The sequence below is a fragment of the Oryzias latipes genome, chromosome 17, assembly GCF_002234675.1.
Source record: "Oryzias latipes chromosome 17, ASM223467v1".
Taxonomy (NCBI): Eukaryota; Metazoa; Chordata; class Actinopteri; order Beloniformes; family Adrianichthyidae; genus Oryzias; species Oryzias latipes.
The window spans coordinates 19591664-19611534 of record NC_019875.2 but is presented as its reverse complement, the minus strand read 5'-3'; the positions used below and the strand labels follow the sequence as shown (position 1 = coordinate 19611534).

At 39.1% G+C, this 19871-nt stretch overlaps 1 protein-coding gene across 1 annotated transcript; it reads left to right on the top strand.

Annotated features, from left to right (window-relative positions):
• Window positions 1-1224: 1224 nt before the first annotated feature.
• On the top strand, window positions 1225-19193 carry LOC101168898 (neuropilin and tolloid-like protein 1). Its single transcript, XM_023964797.1, has 10 exons — window positions 1225-1720; window positions 1895-1957; window positions 2295-2429; window positions 3109-3357; window positions 9798-9839; window positions 9916-10043; window positions 16428-16656; window positions 17374-17487; window positions 17583-17727; window positions 18518-19193. The coding sequence occupies exons 1-10, from the start codon at window positions 1693-1695 to the stop codon at window positions 19056-19058; spliced, it is 1674 nt and encodes a 557-aa protein (XP_023820565.1). The 5' UTR covers window positions 1225-1692; the 3' UTR covers window positions 19059-19193.
• Window positions 19194-19871: the final 678 nt, after the last annotated feature.

Genomic DNA, 19871 nt, shown 5'->3' with positions numbered 1-19871 from the left:
AAATCTTTTTAGTTAATCTTCATGGTTCCCAATACGGTTGAATAAAGAATTAAAGCTTTTCATTTAAATTTTGTGAATAAATGATTGTCTTTTGTATTTTTCTCATCATCGATTAATTAGAATCACCTGTTCCTGCAGTTGTAAGAAGGAAGGGGAGGAGCTAATGAAAGGCACATGTCACCAATTTTAAATGTTGTAGTTAAGTACGGTTGACCTTTTTAACTGTTTTGTAATGTTTATTATATTATTTTTCAAATTTTGTTCCATTTTTGCACATCTTTTATCTATTTTCTGTTTGTGTTGTGAATCCAGATCCTGACACAACAGCACCATTTTAGAATTCTGTAAAGCAAAACAAAATAAACAAGGTTAGTTTTCCTTTCCGTCTTTTTTCAACTTCAAAGTACTAGCAGGCCTTGTTCAGCTGTTTAAAAAATGTTTAAAAAAGCTTCCATCTGGGTATGTGGCCTGAGGGCACTTCAGTGATTTTCTTCTAGCTTCTACTGCCCTCTTTTGGATGAAACAAAGCAATTCACTGTTGAACTCGATAGTTTTGCTTCTGCTTTCTGAATCAAGAGAGTCAACAGTGCTGCTGTGTAAGACAATACAGATAAAACTCCTAAAATGCAAGTGTACCAAGATTATATGTAGATAATAGAAACATGAATGGAAACAAATGAAAGGTTTCTAGTCTAAAATTATAGTTTTTCATGATAAACTCTCTCTGACGCTGGTAAGCTTCTCTAATCCTAAATATTGCAAGACCACCACTGAATATTAAAGATTCAAATATATTTCTCATCACATAGTTTATTCAAGCTGTTTTTTACAAATAATAATAATAAAATGTGAAGTTATAACAGAACAAAGGATTAACACAGATGTAAAGCAACCTTTTTCTTACAAATTTATTGTTGCCTTAAGTGTTAAAATAAAATAAAATAAAAAAAAGTTGTAACTTTTTAAAAAATGTTTCAGTTTATCCTAATGTGCCCCTTTTAAAGGATGGTCAAGAGTAACTTAAAGGCAGTACAGCATGATGTGAAAAGACAGGTTTAGAAAAGATATGATCATATTGAGTTGATCTGTTTGTAAAACAGTTCAAAAACCCAAAGCTTTTGTCATTTAAGGTCAGGCTGACCCTCTTTATAATCATATTCGGTTTCCTCTTGAAGAAAAAAAAAACCACCCAAATGAAAACACACAAATGAAAAGAAAAAAAAAAAGATTAATGCGCATTTGATTTTTTACACCTGCAAAAGTTGAAAAAGTAAAAGGAAAGGGAGTTAACAGTGGTTAACAGTTCCAGAGGAGGAATCCCTTTGCTTAATCAAAAATGACTTCATGGCGCTCATTGTGGGCCGTGCGCTTTGCGCGCGCACAAATTCCCATTTCCAATTTGTGCGCGCATCGGGCCTGTTTGCTGCGGATTAAACTGCCCAAAGGTGGGGCAAAAGAAAGAGGGGAAAAAAGTGCAGGTTCTTCGTTGTGGACTAGAGTTTAATCCTTTGAGCTTGCGGGAGTCAGACGCAGAGGGGATGGTCTTTACTGTCGGATTTAGTGCATTTTCTGCGGAGCTGATGCCCTCAGAAGTAGCATTTGACAACGCCTGGTTAAAAGTGACGACCGGGCGTCCCAGGACAGTTTGATGGCAATTATAAAGACAGGCTTTCTCATCCTCAGGGGACAGACATGCTGCGCAAACTTGTGCTGCGCATCGGTGAGTTGAACGGGTTGAACTGCTCGGAGAGGCTGCTGGGTCAAAATCAACTATCTCCTCTTGTGTTTGTGTCTTTAAACTTAAACCTGCGATTCAAATCTTCCTCTACTTTCCTACAGGCTGCTAAATGCATCCTCTTTTATCTTTTATTTGTTTTTTTCCTTGTTTTCTCAGCTTTAGCAGCAAGCCTGCTTTTAGAGCTTCCTGGCTCCACAGCAACCACAAAAAAGTCTCAAGGTATCATCCTCAAACACTGACCATTAGGCACAACAAGTGGTTTTAGAGATAATTGGGCAGCTGTTTTTGATGTGTCAGTTCTGTTGTAGACTTCTAGGGTACACTTTAGCAAAGAATTTGAAGTGAAGTCATGGATCCAGCACTGACAGCCTTTTTAATTAGCACTCCTGGGAAAATCTCATCTTCAAATGAAGATGTTATTGATGATTACCGCTATGTGTCTTTTAACAGGTTTTCAAACAAGCCTTTAGATCCCCCACGGATAAGCAAAAACTAAAGATAAAAAAAATATGATTTTGGATACAGTTTGAAGTTTCTTCTAACCATCTTCTGCTAGTGAAGAACAACTCGGGTGTGACACCAGCTGGAGAATGTGGAACCTGGATAAAGGAGCCTGATGGAGGGTATTTCACCTCTCCCAACTACCCAGAGAAATACCCCCCTGAGAGGGAATGCATCTACATCATAGAAGGTAAAGGCACACAGCCACTACAGACATTTTTGAGCGTATTGCACGGATAAAAATTGGTCTTACACGTAGAAAAAGTGAGAAAAGTTGTGGTATACGTGAAATTTTCACAGATGTATCACAAATTAACCACGTTAAAACCACAAAAGAAGTATGAATAAATCACGCAAAGAACATGTAAATCTACACAAAAGCCAAATCTGGCCCGAAATGTGGAATTTTAACGTGATATGTGCGCTGTATACGCAACATAAATGTAATGCATATGTGGTACATGCGGGAGAAGTCCATTAGACATACGTGGATATGAGTGAAACGGTCATGGAAAGCCACAAATATGCGTCTGCATCACTCAAAAATCATGCACAATTATGTAAGATTTACATAATAAATGCGTATAAACTGCACAATTCTCAAACGAGCCTAAATTTTGAACAAAGGAACAACAGCTCAAAAACTGTGCCCTCAAAAACACCCTCGACGGACATCTGCGCACATCAACGCAAGAAACACATATGGATTACGTATATCTCGAATGTATAAGGAAACACTGACATTTCGTACGTGGGAAATGGGCATAATGTAGTTAGTGGCTGTGACATGGCCTTAAGATCTGTTCTTGATCTGTTCTTTGCTTTGCACCCGCCCTGCCTCTCATTTCGCCTCTAAACCCTTTGAACAGCCTCACCCCGACAGTGCATTGACCTGTTCTTTGATGAGAAATACTCCATCGAGCCATCCTGGGAGTGCAGGTTTGACCACATTGAAGTACGGGACGGCCCGTTTGGCTTCTCGCCCATCATCGGTCGCTACTGCGGGCAGGAAAGCCCCACTTACGTTCGCTCCAGCGGGAGGTACCTGTACATCAAGTTTGTGGCTGATGGAGAGCTGGAGGCCATGGGTTTCTCTGCCAGGTACAACTTCACTCAAGGTGGGTAACAGAGGCGAATAAATCAAAATCTTTGTGTGGATTGGAGCCTTTTTAAGCAACAGTGGCTTGTTAAAGGAGGAGGCTTCACACGGGGCAAAAATGAAAGCAATTGTGTGGTAGTCCAATTAATGACTTTTAACAAATCAACAAAACTACAAACTGTTTCCTGAAAGAAAATGGCATCAGCATTCAAGTAACCAGGCAAATTCTGGTTTATATTTATTAAGGTTCCTGTTTTTACTTTGATTTTGTTCAAAGTCCCACTCCAACCATCTTTTGATCTAGTTTTCCCAGTGGTCTTTTAAATATGATTAAGCTTTTTTTAGCTGAAATAAAAAAAACTATCTTTTCTAGGACATAGTTTCTGCAGAGCGGCAGGAAATCATTAGAAATTTGCCTCTGAGTTGTGGGCGGGACCGTTCTCCATTGCTGAGAGCCTAGCATGTTTTACTAATCACAAATACAATCTTTCACAACTGCATTTTTACATCTGCTCCTGATTTACAACAATTTGAATAAAGAAATACTCAGAAATGCAATTTTGAGCTTAATTTTCTTCATCTATGTCCTCCATCATCAGAAAAATGTCACCAGAACTTATTAAAAACTCCAACAACACAACTTTTATCAGAATGGGTCTTTAAAGAAATTTATAGGACTGCTTTCTCTACAAAAGCCTTACACTTCTGACTTTGTCGCGACGTAAAAGGGAAATTGTGGTTGTTAAGATTTAGAACATATTTCTGTCAAGTTTTAGTTAGTCTGCTGATACTGTTGTTAGGCTAAGGATTTTAGAGGATGACAGCCTGACTCTAAGCCTCTGCCTCTTGGCACTGTTTTTCAGACCTCTACACTGATGTAAAATTACCGTTGTTGCCCTCAAAAAGTTAAAGACCCACTCCAATGAAAATGGTGTTTTCTGAGTGTTTCTTTACTCAAATTGTGAATCAGGAGCAGACAATAAAATGCTGTTGGAAAAAGCTTGTAGCAGTGACATAGGTGCTGCAGTCGGCGGGCTACAACCTCCCTGCTCCGCTCCATTCTGATGCATCAGTTTTGAAACAAATAGATCCATGAACGTCTTTATTTTCCTCGTTTTAGCTAGCATCTGGCTCAACACTGTACGGCAGGATTACTCCAACATTACTCGCCATTTTTGTCGAACAAAAAATGCTTGGTGGGAATTGTAAGGGGCTGTGAGCTAGCGGAAAAGAGTGTAAACAAAGGGACAAAGGGATACCATTGGAGGCTTACTTTAGCACCAACAGCCTGGCCCACAACTCAAAGGCGAATTTTTAATGAACTTCCACTGCTCTGCAGAAACTATATCCAAGAAAACAATTGGTTTTGGCTTAAACTCCATAATTATGATTAAAAGTCCACTGAGAACGCGTTGAAAATAGATCAAAAGATGATCAGTGTGCGACTTTAAAACAACAAAATATGAGAGGAAGTCAGCAGCGCACGCCAGTTTTCAATAATGCAAGTTCGGTCAAACATTTTTGTTTTTTAAATCTAATAATGATCCATTTCTCCTAGCCATCTGTGTTGCAGGCACAGTGGCTGCAGATGAAAAAAGGAGAGATGGGTGCAAACACACATGAACACATACATACACACAGCCGCTTGTTCCCTCAGTCTCAAACACGAGAGTTAATGAAAGCTTGTCTTCAGGGAATGCAGCTTGTCAGGGCTGAGCTGTGCCAGCAGCTTAAAGGGAGTCCTAGGCAGGAGCTTTATTAACCACAGATTTTGTAGGCCACCTACACCGACGTAGAAGAGAGATTATCACTTCATCCCTCTGTCCATTTTCCCATTGGCATGTTTTTTTCTGGCTGTCTTAGCATCGGTCATTGCTTTTGTGATTTTTGCCCTTCAAGTAGCACTTGTAGCAGCAGTTTTCTGAGGTCTAAAAAAGAAAACCACAGCCTGTACACCTAAACTTTAGATCCACATTCATCAAACGTAGTGTTTTGCAGCAAATATTGAGGATCTTAACCAAACACACTCAATCAGTTGTATAAACACCCAATAAAACCGTTTAGTCACAAAAAGTTGGTGTTTTTTTGAAGGAAATATTGAAAGAGAATTGATATTCAGACATGCCAAATCAATGAGGATAGAAGGTAAAAATAAATGTTACAAATTTCTCATTTATCTCTGCAGTGGAGAAAAGTGAATGTGAATAGAAAACTTTACCGTTATTCTTTTCTCTTTATTTTCTTTTTCAGTCTTTAGTACAAACTAAGTGAACAATACAAATACTTACTCCAAAAGAAAATACAAAATTCTTAAAATATTCTAACTACACTCAAAATATTCATAAAAATGTTCCAAACACATAAGTAAACAATCCAAATATGAAAATGAGATCTTTCAGTTTTGACATTTAGTTTGGTAGTTGCCATGGTTACCGAAAGAGATTTACTGGAAGAAGAGGTGACTTTTTTCATACATTCATTCCAAGTTCCTTACATTTTTAAGGTATTTTCCCAGCATGCATGTTTGACTTAAGCTTTTTTTGGGCATCAATAAAAATAAAAAATTACTAAATAATGAAAAAGAAAAGCCTATTTAAACTGTTATGCTTATTTGAACAATTTTAATATATATATTTTTTATTATTAGCAGATGAGGACAGATTTTGCCTTCCGTGTGCTTATATTGAGAAAAGAAAGAGTCTGAAAGTCAAAAGTTAATCTCTTTTTTTAATTCCCCCTATCAGGAGTGGCAGCATGCACGCAGATTGCATTGCACAACTTGTTTTTCTCTGTATTTTTTGATTCTTTTTCATCATGCCTATTTGATTGAATTCAAAAATACTTTATTAATTCTCAAGATTTGGAATTTCCCCATCATGTGTCCACTAGATCCGTATAGAACACGAATCTGCTAAAATTCCCCCAAAACGATTCAACTTCCTGGTGTCCTGACACTGATAATCTTTAGGTCACCTCTTTCTATTCTCTAGATTATGGATTATACACAATAAAGTGTCACTTATGTTATTGCAGGTAAAGAATCACAGATTTACCCTGATTTGCCAGAGCAATCCGAATACAAACTTGCCAATAACTCTGAAATCTCCAGTTTGAGTTAGGTCAGAACCTTCACTTCTGTTCAACTTCTGGAAATTTTGAACCCTGATGTGACTGCTACCATGACCTGCAGCGGGGTCAGAGAGAATGATTAGAAACCTCACAAAATGACATCCAAACATGAGGATTATATATTAAAGACTGAGCAAAGTTGATTTCACTCAGCAGACCTTTTTTTAAATTAATTTTCCTCCCTACCCCAGCATATGTTTTGTCATGATCAGCTGCAACATATGGCCGGTCAGCACTCCAGCCCACGACTGGGTTAGGATTCCTGCGGAGTGCTGCCAGGTTCCGGTGTTTAGCTGTGCATCAGATTTTTGTTTTCAGCTGCAGGTCGTATTTGCAGGGAGGTGATGAAGAGATGCTACCACAATGTAAATCCTGCTGCAGAATGTTGAATTTAGTCATTTTTGGGAAAAAAGCAAATGTTTTTTAGTTCCTTTCATTTTACAAGACAAAATGTGATATAAACTTCACATACATTTTCTTTATGGAGTACCAGGTGCAGGGTTTAACTAAAATATCAATTTTGCTTCAGAAAATGTGAACTATGCTTTTAATTGTTTTTGAATATTTATTTGCAAATAAATTCCTCTTTTTTGTTGCACATGCTGTCTTTTTTTAGCTTGTTGTGAGAAGAAGTTGCATGTTTTTTTATTAGTAAGTGGAAAGCTTTTTTTTATAATGCAGATTTGGCCTGTAGCACCTGGCAAGTGTATGTTAGCCTTACACTGATCCACTCACTCACACGTATTAGGATGAATGTGAATAATCTGGCCAAGTCTTAAGCAGAATAGATAAGAAACATGAGAGGATTAATAAGAGTCCTTGTTCAGGTCAGCCAAGTTCCCTGTTTTCCACTCTTGCGTTGCAATCTCTGCACACTATCTTGCATTTCAACAGACAGACAAGCCCCAAAAAAGCTTAAAGTCATGTAATGAATTGCAGTAGGAAACATTTTTTGAGAATTTGGTTTATCCTTTTTATATAAAAACACGAAATGTTTCTATTTTTATGTTTGCCACTCTGTATTTAAAAACTGACCCAAATAAAATGTATTATTTCTGAATTGTGTCAAACAAGGTGCCTTCAAGAGAAGCAAACGGTAATACTTTCATTATCAGGTTGACACTGATGCTTAATCTGTTCCCAACTAAGCTGGATTTTTAATCCACCTAGCAAGTGTATTCATCAGCACAAAGGTTTAGGACAAAATATCTGTTCCCCTTCTGATGTTTATTTTTCTTCTTTTTTTTTCTTGATGAAGGGCATCAGGGTTTGGGGACTGTTTAAATCAGATCACAGGCAAAGTACTAGAACATAGATTATGCAAGATTTGGACAGATGTGTTTATTTTGTTGTTCAATATGCCTGTGAAATTGCTGTTTTTATTATTTCTGTTTTTTTCATCTTTCAAAGTTAATCCATAAATACTAGGCTGAGCAATTTTGTCTAAACCTTTTCCTTTGAAAAATATCTTCCAGTAAACACTGCATCCTTTTTGCATGCTACAGAACAGCTGGTCATACTTACTGTTCCATGCAAATTCCTATCAATGGAATTCATGTCTCAGTAAAACAAGGTTTGTACAAGGAATTAAAATTGGCAGAAAGATAATCTTAAACAAACAAAAAATGATTTCTCATTATTTATTTAATTTGTTTAACTATAACAGAATAAAAACTGAAACTTCTAAGAAGCTTTATTGCTTATTTGGACACACTAAGCGAATGCAGAAAGAGTAAATTATTATTTATTTATTTGTTACAACCAAGTTGCCCAACTTTTTAGGAAAAAACTAAGCAGTTGTGGGCCAGAACATGGAGATATTGTCTCACATCTTTAACATCAACTTGATTTTCCAGTGTTTTTGTGAAAGACACTGAGCCCTTTTATTGGGTTAAGCTGCCTAAAAATGTCAGGAGTATAGAAGAGCGCTAGAAAAGTTTTTATATTTTACCATTTAAGCGCAAGCATACTTGAGACACTTGATAGATCAAATGGTGAGACTTTTTTGTGGATGCTGAATTCTTTTAAAGGTCCTTTAACAAGCAAAATAAATCTTTTAGCTTTTAAGTTCAATGTTCATTTCTCACAAAAAGAAACCCCAAAGCGGTATTTTGACTTTCTCCACAGAGCTAGTTTTCCTTTGATTTGCATAATATGCACATTCATCTTTGCTAAAGTTTGGATGTTGTTTGTTTTCCTGGGTGAAATGCAGACACGATGCAGCCGCTGGCTCTAGGTTGTCATCATGAAACCAACAAGGAGCGAAAGGCGGTGCCGTCTAGCATCCACGTTGGAAAAAAGCTCAGCGAAATAACTAATATTATACTAATGTAATATATTAGGGGTAGAAGATGTTCATGATAGAGTGAGGTGGAAAAGGATGATTCGCTGTGGCGACCCCTGATGGGAAAAGCCGAAAGAGAAAGAAGATACTAATGTAATATATTATCATATACATCATTATGGTTTACTTAAGAAAAGACAGACTGATTTCTTTGCACTATAAACTTCAGGGTTTGACGACTTGTTGCAGTTTAGAGACAAAATCTGTAGTCATAAATAGCATAAAAGTACAATTATTACACAGAATAATGATTAGGCAGTTTTTAATTTCATGCAAAAAGCTTCTGTTAACGTCAGTTCTGAAGCTACGTTTACACCACCCTCGGCAAGGCAACCACTTCCCATGGAAAGTCTATGTAAATGCGCGTTTTGGGCTTTCTGCATTCCTAATCTATCATGTTCAGTCGTCGCTATGCAAGTTTCTTCAACCGTTTTCAGGCTCTACATAGAAAATGCGTGACCAATGAATGCCCATTGAAAATTAAATCGGGTCAAACTTGGACGAATCCGAGAGTTGGATTTTGCAGTGACGTATGAACTCTTTCACTCATGGAAGTGTCAACCGTTTGAAAATTGATCATGGAGGACAAATTCATAATTGTGGTTTTTGCTCATATGTCGGAATAGAGCTATGAAAGAAAAAGCCTGGAAAAAGATTCAAGAGATTTGCACCGCTTCGACATTTTGCACCAAGCCTCTTCCAACTGTAGGTGGCCGATATGCGCCAGTATCGGGCAGCATCGGTCCAGTGTGAACACTACATGCTAAACACGCGTTCAAGAAGGCTTGCTCTTGAATGTGAGTCTCATGCCAGGTGTGAACGTAGCATTAGAATTTTCCATGAATTCTTCCTGTGCAATCATGTGATTTCCCTTTGCGTATATTTGAATAATAATACAAAATGGATAGTTGGACATAAACTTGGAAGTGGCATGTAAAATTTCCAAATTAATATATGCTTTGGCATGATCTGTGTTCTGTTTGTAGATCCTGAGTTTAAAGATCTTGGAGTGCTGCCAACTTTGCCAAGTGAGTAACAAGAAAACAGTGAAACGTAACAGTAGCAGAAAAATGAGACAACACTACTTTAATGATCCCACAACAGTTTGTGACTTTGAGCTGAGTGGACCAGAAGGCTTTGTGGAATCGGCTCAAATAACCAGAGATGGTCGGGCTGGGACCACTGATGCTGTTGACTGCAGGTGGTACATCAGAGCCCCGCCGAAATCCAGGGTGTGTACATGACATGTTTTTTATCTCCTTTTGGCAACTTTCGGAAATCTTAAACAATAAACGAGTCTTGTTAGCGGCGACTCAAAAACTGGCTCGCCGACTAACAGGCTCTCTCAAAATGTTATATTATATACCGTAGTTTTTGGACTATAGGATGCATCAGCCAAAAAATGCATAATAAAGAAAAAAATATCATAAATAACATGCACTGTATATTGGCGCGTATAAACAATTACTAAATAACCAGAGCATAAGAAGTAACAATTCTGCTAACCCGGTGTAGAATTGTTGGTACAGAATGCGTCCCAGTACGGTAACAACACTTAGACAAACTACTTCTAGGCTATGTCCAAATTCCCATCCTACTTCCCTAATTACTAAAAAAATAAATATAGTGGAGGACTATCTACTGCCCTGGATTTTAAAAGCAATTCGGATACCATGCTCAACACTCAATACAAGCATTTTATGACTGTCTAATGTGTAATTTTTATGACCTGCAAAGCTTGTGTACAAGCATTTAAAAAAACTGATATTTTTTGCATTTATTCAGCATACTGACCACGGGACATGCCCACTTAAGGTCAAAGTCAACATGTTTACTTAATAGCGCATACAATAAAATACATCCAAGTTCTTCATACCTAAAAATATAACATAAAAATTAAAGCTACAAGTAGCATTTAGCGGGCCCGAGCACGTGCGACCGCATGGCACGAGCGACCGCCCCGTGAGCAACGCCCTGCTCGAGCCATTCTCGTCGTTTTTTCTTGTCCATTCTGGAGCTCCAAGATAATGTTAATACGACAGCAGCCTGGGGGGGGGGGGGGGGGGGGGGGGGGGGGGGGGGGGGGGGGGGGGGGGGGTGGGGGGCAGTAATCTGTTGCCTTAAGGGACAAAGACTTTTGCATATAGCATTAAAAAAATTCAAGCAATGATGATAATTGCTATCACTGTCCCTAAGGATGAGAACAATAGAACTCATTCAATTTCCACTACAATGTCTAGATGAGTGTCAGCTATGTCTGATAACTTGGCCAATTAGCTGGACCGGGATCTTGCAAAGTGCAGGTGGTTAACGTCCAGTGTGATGAGTCTGTGGACGGCAACAGTACAGCATAGCTTTTGGTTTCCACAAGAGAAGAACTCCTGACACATCTGCCCTAACAGACAACTACAAGAGGAGTTGAAATGTATAACACGGTGAAGGAGTTTTTGTGCAGAAAAAGGTACCATTAGAAAAGCTGGTAGCCATACCTGCAGACGGGGCTCCTGCTATGATTGACCGACAAACAGGTTTCATCACTCACTGTAAAGCTGACCAAGACTTTCCAAAATGTCTGCATTACTGCTGCGTCATTCACCAGCAGGCCTTATGTGCAGAAGTGATTGGGTCTGGACATATAATGACTCTTATTCTGAAAATCGTAAACAACCTCAACTGCAAAGCAAAACAGCACAGGATTTTTAAGGTGCTATTGGAGGAGATGTCTGTTGAATATGGTGAATATGAACATTGTGAATCTGAACTTGCATTCTTGACTGACATTACTGGAAAACTAAACCACTTGATCTGCGAGCTGCAAGACAATGGCAAAACTATTTTTTTTTTGACCAGCCTGCCTGAGCCAGTGTTTTTCTTGTGGGGATCTTTTCTGCCAGGGCTTGTCAGCTTGGTCAGTGGATGTTGCTGCAGTTGTCTCCCTTGCTGGGACAGCTGGAGTTAAACACAGCAGCTCACGGCTCTGAAGTGGACCCCGTTGCTGTCCCAGTCTGGATGGGCACTGTGGCGATGTTCCAATGGCCAGGCTGGCTCCTGGTATAAAGAGATTCCCAAATACCATTTCCTAACCGCAGAGCCAAGGATGTGTTTACATGTTTAGGTCAAAAATGTGATGGACAGCTTCATGTTGTCTATTGATGTAAGTTTAAACCTAAACATGCCACCCTGTTATTAATCCAGTTGATATGGTTCTCCATCTGTGTCTAGGTGATAGAAAAGCATTTTTTTTTATATTTAGAGCTCTAAGCAAACAAACAGTTGTCTATATAAAAGAGCTTTTACAATTGTGCACTTTTAGCAGGTCTCTGATTTCATGTGACCAATGTATGGTGGATTTTCACAGACCTTGTTTAAAACTGAAGGTGAGAGAGACTTAGAGAAATGGCTTCATTGTTCTGGAGTTCTTTGTTTCATCCACAGAAGAGTAGAATTGGTGATTGATTTTGAAAAGCTGCTGAAAAAAGTATCTTTTTCAAATTGCAATTTCTAACTTGGGTTTTACATTTTGTGTTCCATTTTTTGTGCTTTAATTGGGAAGCATTTGTTATTTGTTTGGTGTTTTTAAGGTTCTGCAAATATACACATCATTTTTTAGAGACATTTGTTATCAGTTGTGTTTGTTGATTTGTAGTTTAATTTCATTGGATGTATAGATGTCGTGTGGGGGGGAGGCTCGAGAGCAGGTAGGACCCAGGCGCAGAAACGGGAGGCAAACGGGTTCAGGGCAAGTGGGTTTATTTAACTAACAAAAAGCGCTGCAGAGCAGGATGACAAAACTAAAAACAAAAACTTACTGTGGCATGGCAAGGGACATGGACGCCAGACAAGAAGACGTGATCAACATGAGCAGAAGTTAATGGACCAGCACAGGAGGAAGGCAGAGACAAGACTTATATACAGACAGGGCAGACAAGACACAGGTGAACACGATTAGGGCAGATGGGGACCAAAGGAAGTAAAACTCAAGAAACATGACAAGACAGGAAACCTTTCAAAATAAAACAGGAAACAGAACCAAACAAGACAGAACAAGAACTAAAGCGAAAAAAAAGACAACAAACTGAAACCATGACAATAGAAAGGAAAAGAAGTTCAAACATTGATTATAAAAAAGGATATAAGAGATAAAAAAAAAAGAAAAAGGAAAAGAAAAAAGATAAAATATTGATTTAATTGCATTTTGAATGAATAAAATACAATGATTAATAGAATCAGAATCAGAAATCAGAAAAAGTTTTATTGCCAGGTTCAGTAGAGCGCACTTTACAAAACGAGGAATTTGACTTGGTGTATAGTGCAATTAAGAATAAGTTAAAAATTAAGTTAACAACAACAACACACTATATACAGTAGAGTAAGGTGAATTAAAGTGGGAGCACAGATGGGCTGGGATGGTGGGGCCTGTAAGTGGCACCGACAGTCCTTTGGTGGGCGGGGGGGGAGGGGGGGTCACCTGGGGGAGTTGGGGTACTGTTCAGCAGGCTGACTGCAGTGGGGAAGAAGCTGTTCTTGTGGCGCGAGGTCCTGATGGACCGGAGCCTCTTGCCAGAAGGGAGGGGCCGAAAGAGATTATGTCCTGGATGAGATGGGTCCGCTACAATCCTGGCTGCCCGCCTCCAGCTCCTGGAGAGACGGGAGGTGGCAGCCGATCACCTTCTCTCCTGAGTGGATGACGCGTTGCAGCTTGGCCTTGTCTCTGGCCGTGGCCGCAGCGAACCAGACTGTGATGGAGGACGTGAGGGTGGATTCGATGATGGCATCGTAGAAGTCTACCAGCATCTTTTCAGGGAGGTGAAACTTCTTCAGCTGCCTCAGGAAGTACATCCTCTGCTGGACCTTCTTAGTGATGGAGCTGATGTTCTGCTCCCACTTGAGGTCCTGGCTGATGATGGTTCCCAGGAAGCAGAAGGACTCCACAGAGGTCACCGGGGAGTCACAGAGGATGACAGGGGGGAGGGGGGCTGGGGCCTTCCTGAAGTCCACTGTCATCTCCACTGTCTTCAGAGCATTAAGCTCCAGGTTGTTAGCGCTGCACTATGACACCAGCCTGGCTATTTCACTCCTGTAGGCCGACTCATCTCCGTCAGAGATGAGGCCGATGAGTGTGGTGTCGTCAGCAAACTTCAGGAGTATGACAGACAGGTGACCAGCTGTGCAGCTGTTTGTGTACAGGGAGAGTAACAGGGGTGAAAGGACACAGCCCTGGGGGGATCCGGTGCTTGTGGTCCGAGTATCTGAGACGAGCTTCCCCAGCCTCACATACTGCTGTCTGTCCGTCAGGAAGTCTGTGATCCACCTGCAGGTGGAGTCAGGCACATTCATCTTGGAGAGTTTTTAATACTAAAGATGTATGAAAGACATACCGAAAAAATATGTCTTTCAGTGTTTAACTGGCTGTCTTTGGATTATGCATGCCTGAGTAATGACCATTCTTACTCCTCATCTCTCTGTTCACTGCTTGCTAATTTACATAGCAGGGGTCCCAGCAGGAGGGGGCGGGGTTGTAACACGACTCCTTCAGCAGAGCCAGGCTGAGAGAGGCTTTGACATGTAAGATGTTAGATGTTAGAATGCCAGATGTTAGAATGACCAGTTCATTTTATATCTATGAAAATATTCAGGGAGCTATGGGACATGTTCAGCTTTAGGTCTGTGAAAATTGGTGTCGATTGTTGAAACATAAGTTACCATAAAAAAATGTTTGTTTGGAGTCTAGACAGATTTAACACAGGTTTTTGGATGAAAAGGATTTTTTATAAATCATCTGTTACACTTTTAAGTCTGAAAAAAATATGGAAGGCAGCAAACACAGATCCCTACCGTTTTTAATTTTTTTGTGCTGATATTTGAAAGATAAGTTATGCAAAAAAATAGGTGTTTGCAGTTTTGCCTAAAAAGACGTTTTCGGACCTTTTTGGATGTAATGCTCTCTAAGATGTCACCTGTAACTTCAATCATTCTGAATTTTTTTAGGAAGCAGTAGCACATAAATGCCTATGAAAGTTGAATTCTTGGTGCTGATAACCTAAACAGAATTTATGCTAAAAATCTTTGTTCAGTCCAAAATTGCATAGGAAAAACACCGGTATGAAGTTTCTCGTAGACCCTATAGTGCTATCTATCAAAGTTGGAGATTTGTAAGAGGCATCTAACTCTGAAATCTCAGCTTCCTGAGACAAACGGCTGATTTGCTATGAAGCTTTGTTTTATGAGTAAGTGCAATTGACCACTTCCTGTTTGGGGGGGCCTTATGAAGGCACCGTCAGATGTACACCCATGAAATTTTAGATGATGAGAGAGGACCTTTCTGAGTATCTCCAGTTTTAATTTCATGCACGTCGGACGAAGCGCAGAGAAAAGATAGGGAAGAATGCGACAAAAACTGTTTTTTTCAATAACTAGGTGGCGCTATGGAGCTCGTCCAGAATTGTCATATCCATGGGTTCAGAAAGGAAACCTCATCATATCCATTGAATTTCAGTGAGATTGGACAACGAATGTGCACGTGAGAGCAACTTTTGTGTGCATGGCGAGACGCCCAACTTCGCCGCTCTGTCACGACCACACCCCCGCATTGAAAGTTATGGCTTTTTATCAGAGTAAACTTCAATGGCTTTTCAACAGGTGGACATCATTTTGAGGTGTGTCGGCTCATCCTAATTGGAGCAGTGATGCTCCAAGTAAAACATGTCATTTCCTTTTGCCAGCAGGTGGCGCTACACCTGTTCTGGATTTTTCCACTTCTGATGTGGTCAGATTCAGACTACAATCATGCATATCAATTTTGGATCAGATTGGATTATGCATGGCTGAGTAATGGCCATTTTCCTTTTCATGGCGTGTTTTCGAAACGACCTCCAAGTTCTCCGCGCCGCCACGGTCACAAACAACCGTAAAAACTTAAAAGCTTCGCAATTTAACATCGGACATGTGTCTAGTTTACAAAACCAAAGTTTGGAGTCATTACTCCAAAATCTCTAGGAGGAGTTCGTTCTAGAGCGAGGCCTGCAAATGTCCAAAATGAAGCAAAAATGACATATTGACCTCAATATATCAGACTTCCTGTGCGAGTGACAGGTGGGTCCTTTCAGACTTTTTTGTAGGTCTCCATCTGAAGAACATGCCCTGTAAAAATCAAGCTTGTACGTTGAAGCCTATGCGGGGCGTCGGGACAAAAGTCACTGTAGGTGGCGCTATCGAGCCGTTTTTGTGCGCCCATGCCAATCTCCTATAAAATACGAAATTTTTCGCGACTCTTGATGTGTGTGCCAAATTTGGTGAGTTTTGGGGTATGTTAAAGGCCTCAAAAAGGCGACTCTTCCGGTAGAATAATAATAATAATAATAATAATAAACATTCGAATTACAATAGGGTCCTTGCACTCCGTGCTCGGGCCCTAATTAAAATTCATTTGTATAAGACACAAAGAAGGTCCATCAACCTCACATATTTCATTGTATTTAACATAATTAAATGAACCGTTAAAAATGTCCATAACTAAACTCGTTCATCTCTCTGGGAAGCTGTCCGAACGTGCTCAAACATTTATTGTTGTTCTGGACTGAGTCAAGGCAACCACTAATTTTATCCTCTATCCACAGATCTACATGCGTTTTCTGGAGTACGAAATGCACAACTCAAATGAGTGCAAACGTAACTTTGTTGCCATCTATGACGGCAGCAGTTCGGTGGAGCATCTGAAGAACAAGTTCTGCTCCACAGTGGCCAATGATGTCATGCTGGTGTCCTCGCTGGGTGTGGTCAGGCTGTGGGCGGACGAAGGGAGCAGAAAGAGCAGATTCAAAATCCTGTTCACAACTTTCCATGAACGTAAGCGGCAAGCTTGCATGCATCCCCATTTAGCCCCTTCAGGCCGTATGTCGCTAAGGACCCCACTGTATCATTACCCTGAGCGGAAAAAAAACGATTAAAGCCTTTTTTAGATAATTGGAAATAATATAAAGGTGTTAATGGTACAAAAAAAATCTGATTAACAAAAATAATTTGTTGTGTTAATTTGTTGTTTGAACTAAAACTATCAAAACCTTTTAGTTATTTTTGTTCACATAATGATTTTTTGTTTGTATCTTTCCATTTAAATGTCATTTTCTTCAATCTGGGTAAAGTACAACCTAAAAGTGATTTTGTGTGTGTGTTTTTTATGGAGAAACAAAAAAGTACAAAAACTATAATGTACATCTATAAAAAAAAATGCCCAAAGTGTCACTTCTATCATCTTTTGATCTCAAGTACTACTGTATTGCCCCTAGGGACCCCAAGCTAACATTAGTGGTGCAAATTTCAAATGGCATTTTGTCATCTGCTCCTGATTCAACACAATTTGAAAAACGAAATTCTCAGAAACATAATATTTGTTCTCTGTCATCAGAAAAATGCTACCAAAACATGTTGAAAACCCCCAAAACACAATTTTCAATGGTGTGGGTCCTTCATTGTGCTTATCTAAAGACTATGTCCATAATGCCACCTGTAAATTCATACAAGATTTTTCTTTTGAAGCTGTACATTTTCTATATTTCTTTTTAGCTCCATGTGAAAGAGAAACTTTCTTTTGCCACAGCAACATGTGCATCAACCACACTCTAGTCTGCAACGGCGTTCAGAACTGTGTTTACCCATGGGACGAGAACCGCTGCAAAGGTACAACAAAGGAGGAAAATCAGGAATCACTATTGTACTTTTGGCAACAGGCTGCTGGAGGATTTTCCTTTCTAACGTTTGCCTTGTTTCTCTAGAGAAACGAAAAGCCAGTATTCTCGACACATTGGACAACACTAACCTGACTATTATCGGAGTTACCTGTGGTCTGGTTGTCATCCTGTTGATCATATCAGTTATCATCCAAATCAAACAGCCCCGCAAAAAATATGTTGTTCGCAGGTAAGAGATTTAATTAATCAGAATTTCATTAAGGATAAAGGCAATAAAGTATTTCTATTCTATTCAATTCTATTCTATTTTAACATGTTCTAGTCTGATTTGTTCGGTTGTATTCCATTCTATTCCATTTTATTATATTATGTTCTGTTCTAATCTATTCTATTCTGATGTATTCTATTCTATTCTACTCTATTCTGCTCTATTATGTTCTGCTTTATTCTTTTCTATTCTGTTCTTTTTTGTTCTGTTGTATTTTATTCTATTTTGTTCTAATTGGATTTATATTTGAGGACAAACCTCTGTCATAACAGTCTTACAAAACCTACAAATAATAAAAAAAAAACATAATTTAACAAATTACATTAAAAAATGTTTTATTTATTGATGCCCAAGAAAAGCTCATACTTTTTAGGGTTGCAGTCATTTGCTCATTTATTAGTTGGTGTTTCAAATCCCAGATCTGACAGTCTGGGCAAGACATTTAACCCCACATTTTGTTTCTTTTAAGAAATCTGGTTGAGGGTTTGGATGAAAGGATGTGCTAGATAACTAAATGTGGTTTGAACAAAAGTCCCAATTACAAAAAAACAACTTGCATTTCTATGACATAAAGAAAGGTTAGAAGTTGCTAAATGAAAACCACAAGTAACAAAACTTGAGCAAATATTTTAGATTTTGCAAAAGTTATGTTAGATTGTAAATATAAATGTTCATGGATGTTTGGGGACTTCAGAAAGCATTTGCTGTATCTGTGTGATGGGGTAAATTCTCTTTCCCATCATGCCAACAGAGATGACTTTGACCCTGCCCTCCTCCAACCTGGTTTTGAACCTCCACACTATGAGCTGTGCACTTTGCGCCGTGCCCCTTCTGGCGACCTGGCTGATGCCGGCCTGGCAGAGGACTTTGACAAGTTCCACAAACTCCGACGCTCCGAGAGCAAATGCATCCGGGACCACCACTGCGGTTCTCACCATGGAAGTCTGGCTGGCAGCATCCACGGCAGCCGCAGCAATCTGAGCCTGCGGGATGCCACGATTGCACCTGATGGGGGTTCTCTTGTGCCTCCACTATCACCAGTGATGGTGGGACAGCTGTCTCCACATCTGTCCCACCAGAATACACCAGCGGGTCGGCGGAGCATTCTAGTGATAAAGCACAGCTACTCACAGGACGGGCCAGAAGGGTACAGGGGGGAGGAAGAGGATGATGATTTGATGGTAGAAATTGGTCACCCCAACAGTCAGCATCACATGCACCACCATCAGACCCATCATGGCATATCAGGCCTGGACCACACTGTGCATCGCACACTGTCAAATGATTTCTGATTTACTGTGGAATGACATGCAACTTCAGTAGTAATAATAATTAAATTGGCTTCTTTATCTTAAGTTTAGTGTACTGAATTGTGCCAGAAAATAACAAAAAAAACAACAACACACTCACACATACAAAAAAAAAAACACAATTGTCTCCTACAAACCAAAGACTGGGCAAGTTTTAAGTGTACAATAGAAACACAACTTAACCAGAATAGGAACATATTCTGTAATATTTCAATATACTGACATCAAGCTCAACCCCAATTTACTACATTTTCCTAATTTTTATTTATTTATTTATTTATTTATTTATTTATTTATTTATTTATTTATTTATTTATTTATTTATTTATTTATTTATTTATTTATTAGTTCCTGGCATTTCAACTTTGATACACTTTAAATAAAACAACTGTCACAATATATGCAGAGCTAGTTTGTGAACAAATAATTGTAATTTAATTTTCTACATCTGTGCATGATTTGGCAACCAAATTCATGTTTCTTATGCACACTCTGAATGCCAGCATGTGTCCAATCACTGTTTATTTATTCAAATAAATATTCACCCTTTTACATTGAATGTAGTTATTTGGTTTCTAAACACTCGGTTGTTAAAATAAATTGCTTTTCACATTAATGTGCAGCCTCTGTGTCCCTCAGGAGATGCTAGTCAAGAACTTCCTGAAGACAATGGGTTTTGTAAAAGCCAAAAAAAAAAAAGAAGCATTTATGCTTCTTTTTTTTTTAGCATTTGCTAAAACATGTAAAGTCTGTGCAAAATGTAGTTTTCAAACAAAGAACCGAGTCCTCCCCTGG

Excerpts from the sequence above, each read along its gene's own strand:
- LOC101168898 (XM_023964797.1), top strand. The coding sequence starts at position 1,693 with ATGCTGCGCAAACTTGTGCTGCGCATCG. Across the intron at positions 9,840-9,915 it reads AGTGCTGCCAACTTTGCCAA|TTTGTGACTTTGAGCTGAGT; the intron begins GTGAGTAACAAG and ends ATCCCACAACAG. Across the intron at positions 17,488-17,582 it reads GGACGAGAACCGCTGCAAAG|AGAAACGAAAAGCCAGTATT; the intron begins GTACAACAAAGG and ends TTGTTTCTCTAG.